We start from the raw sequence: 3,993 nt of genomic DNA, 5'->3' as shown, positions 1-3,993 counted from the left end.
TGTCAGGCAACAATGTGGAGGCAGGAGGCTAACTTTCTTTGAAGTTTTCGCCTCAAATACCGCCATCACACAAGTGTGCGTGGCACAGTAGTGGGTTGAATTTCCAAGAAAAAAAAAAATTACATCTGTCGCAGATAGTACAGACCTCTTGCCATGCCTTAAACGAGGCACTAGAATGGCTTCTAGCACTGTGACGTCCATCCTAAGCACCCAGAGGCGACTGAAAGTCTACAGGAGGGGCTGGGGACGTGGTTCAATAGCTCAAACGCTTGCTGTGCCAGCGTGAGGACCTGGGTTCTGGTCCCCAACACCCACATAAAATCTGAGCATGCAATGTGCATTTGAAACGCCAGTGTGAGGATGGGGTGGGGGCTGGGTAGAGACAGACAGATTCCCAAAGGCACCGTGGCCAGATAACCGAGCTGAAGTTATGAGGGGCAAGTTCAACGAGAGACTTTGTCTCAAAGAGAGAGAGAGAGAGAGAGAGAGAGAGAGAGAGAGAGAGAGAGAGAGAGAGATGGGGCTAGTGGGATAGTGAGATGGTGAGATGGCTAAAGGTGCTTGGCCAAGGAAAACTGTGTTTCAATCTCCACGACCCATATAATGGTGAATGAAAGGGGACTTGGCCTCATTAAGTGATTCTCTCATATCCACATGAGTGCTATGGCCACCTCCCCCGCCCCCAAAATCAAAACATATGAAGTAAAGAAAGGTTAAGAAAAAGTCATCCAGTGTCGACCTCTGGCCTCCATTATACATATGCATGGATGCACACACACACACACACACACACACACACACCACCATGTACACATACATGTACACATACACCACCATGTACACATGTACACATACATCACCATGCAATTCTGTGGGGGTGGTAGTGGAGGGTACAGGTCACGGCAGACACTATACCATTCTGCAAAGGGGACTTGAAAGACTATGGGTTTTGGTCTCGGGGTGAGGCCATCCCCTCCACACTTATAGGAGGGAAAAAACTATATGCCCTGTGTTGGCTCCTTTCATGCGTTTACATGTCTCAAAAGGCCCAGTGAAGTAGCAACATTCCCATTTCATTGATGGGGGAACTGAGGCTTGGGGGAAGTCCAGTTACTTGCCCAAGCTTGCAGAGAGAGCTGGTCAGTTGCAGATCCCAGATGGTCCACTGGGGTCTCTGCCACTCCTCTAGTCACTCTGTCACTCTCTGTCCGTCTGTCCGTCCTTCATTCCTCTCTCAAGCTCAAGGCTGCAGGTAGGGATTGCTACTCCATTCCTGTCTCCCTGGTGTGATCCACACTGTGGGTTGTCCTAGCTGTCACACATTGAACTCTGGACTGTATGTTTCCACTTGTGGCCTAAGGGAAGGACCAAACGGTGTAGCCGCATCTGGACAGCTTTCTCCACGACTGATTGTCCAGACAGCATTTCCCGTTGTTACCTTAGGCTTCATGCTCATGAGGCCTCTTAAATATCTTGTAAGGCTTCCTTGAAGCCCCTTCGGTGTGAAGCTTGCTCTGATTGGGTATCGGTGTAAGACCAGCTTAGACAGCCTGGGCCTTGGGTATGTGTAGAGCTTGTACGGATGGTTCTGACGGTCTGCAGTGTGGCTCCCCCGACCCTCTGTTAAAACGATAATGTCTGTGGGGTGTCCTTAATTTGGAACCCTCTTGGAAAAGGGCCTATAAAGAGCACTTATAAAGAGCATACATTTATTTATTGAACACTCAGTGTGTGATGAATCACTACGAGAAGTGCTGAAAGGATAGAGAGCCCCTGCCCTCCGGGGCAACGGATACATGGGTTACCCCCGAGTTTTACAGAGCAGGCTGTGTGCCTTTGGGATGCTATAGAGCCTTCCAGGAGCCTCAATGTCCTTTCTTATAAAGGGAGACCGTCCCTTCTCATGTATGATGAATTGGGAGGAGCTGCCAAGCTGGCTCACTGGGTAAATGCATCCAGGGCCAAGCCTAAGGATCTGAGTTTGACTCCTGGTAGGAGGGAGCAACTGACTCCTGCAGCTTGTCCTCTGACCTCTGCATGCGTTGCTGTGGCTTACGCACTCCACTCCCCCGGGGATAGTAGTACTATACAAAAATGCAATTATCTTTTAAAGGGTTGAGAGAAAAATAGAAACCGTGCTACTGATCTTCCATTGCTGTGACCAAATGCCTGACAAGCAGCAACCTGAGGGAAGAAAGCATTGCCTTTCTCCGGAAGAGTCATTAGTCCGTTTGCACTGGCTCCTGCTGATTGCTTTTGTTCTCTGACTTTGATTAGCTACACGCATCAATCTATGCGGATACATGGTGCCAAGCTGCCTTTGTGACTCTGTCTTATTTTTGTCTTAAAGGCTGTAGATATTGAACCACGAATACAACCCCCTCTCACAGATGAGAAGGTAAGAAATCGAAATGTGGGTTTATTTGTTTATTTGGTTGTTTCCTTCAGGAGCACTTTTGTGTGTATAAAAGATGTGTGGCTATTCTGTTCCCTCTGTGGATTCTGATAATGATTTTAAACCACTGGGCAACCCCACAGTAGATTTGCCTAGGTGGGGAGCTGTGTTTACTTTCAAGCTGTTCCTCTCCGGGCCCAGATTTCCACACAGCAGGGTGCATTGAGAGAGCTCTCCCCACAGCATCCCCTGCCCCCTCCATGCCCAGGCAGGGTTTCTCTGTATAGCCCTAGCTATCCTGGTACTCACTCTGTAGACCAGGCTGGCCTCAAACTCAGAAATCCGCCTGCCTCTGCCTCCCAAGTGCTGGGATTAAAGGCGTGTGCCACCACCGCCCGGCTGAGAGAGCCTTTTTATGGAGGACCCTTCCAGGCTCTTTCTTGGAAGCAAAAAGTGTCTGAGCTGAACACAGGGCCCTGCCTTAGCATGGCATAATGACTGGGGAGCCGAAGATGAGACGGGGGTCCCTCTCCTCCATGTTTCCAATTGTACAGACCTCATCCCCTCTGTACTTCAACACGGACGGACGACTGCCAAGCCTCTCTTATCCACAGAGGCAGACACAGCTCAGATGAATCTTAGAACAACTAAATAAGGGTCTGGAGAGATGCTCTCGTAGAGCGCCACGTGCTGGCTCAGAAAACATCCGTAACTCCAGGTCTAGGGGATACAAAGCTGTTGCCTGCCTCTCTAAGCACTATGTGTGTACACGTGGTGCACACATACACATGCAGGCAAAATAGTCATCTGCATGAATCAGAACGACAAAATCAAATGGTTAAATTTATATCATAAGCAAGTTTACATCTCAATGAAACATAACCTTCACAAAGCCCCAGGGCCCTTGGAGGCCCAGGCAGGAAGACTGTGAGTTTAAGCCCAATCTGGGCCACATAGTCAGACCATATATACAGCCCCCCTCCCCCACCCCCAAGGAAACCTCTTTCTTTAAGGGTTCCCTAACAAAGTACCATAAACTTAGAGAACTAAAAGAACCCACAAGGTCAGTTTTCCAAACAAGGCCTCAGGTTCCTTCACAGAGCTCTTCTGGGGGGCGGGGTGTGGGGTGGGGGTGCGGTTTAACCCTTTGTGGGCCAGACTGCAGAAGGCCGCTTGAGAGGTGAGATGGGGAGTTGGTGTGGTTTAGTTGATTTCCTTTTGTTCCAAACGGATCTGGTGACCAGTGAGACACCTATAGAACAGAAGGTGCCTAGGGACACCTTCTCAGAAAAACCAAAACCAAAACAAACAAACAAAAAAGCAATCTGGCTGCTAATGAGATGGGTGTTATTTATTTTTTCATAAAGAATTAAACCTGGCCTGAATATTTTATCCTGAAGGACATACCAAGTCTTTACAGTGGCTGTCCAGTTTTACAAACATCAACGCTGAGAAAACCACTTCCCATAAATACACAGGACAAGACAGCAGAAGCACATTCAGGCCCATTTCAGAAATCGTTAGAAATTCTGTCCTAATCCTGAGCTAAAATCTGCTGAACGATTTTTAAAGTGCTCATTAGCTCATAGCTTTTTTTT

General features: G+C 48.3%; 1 protein-coding gene across 2 annotated transcripts in view; it reads left to right on the top strand.

Annotated features, from left to right (window-relative positions):
• Hk1 (hexokinase 1) overlaps positions 1-3,993 on the top strand; it is a 106,143-nt gene that overhangs the window by 22,963 nt on the left and 79,187 nt on the right. For both annotated transcript variants that reach the window (XM_031348720.1, XM_031348721.1), the window contains one exon: positions 2,351-2,398. In XM_031348720.1, the coding sequence (XP_031204580.1) occupies positions 2,351-2,398 (48 nt within the window). The remainder of the gene's footprint in view (positions 1-2,350; positions 2,399-3,993) is intronic.

This window comes from Mastomys coucha, unplaced genomic scaffold, assembly GCF_008632895.1.
Source record: "Mastomys coucha isolate ucsf_1 unplaced genomic scaffold, UCSF_Mcou_1 pScaffold3, whole genome shotgun sequence".
NCBI lineage: Eukaryota > Metazoa > Chordata > Mammalia > Rodentia > Muridae > Mastomys > Mastomys coucha.
The sequence above is the reverse complement of the archived record's forward strand: the minus strand, read 5'-3'. Positions and strand labels throughout refer to the sequence as shown.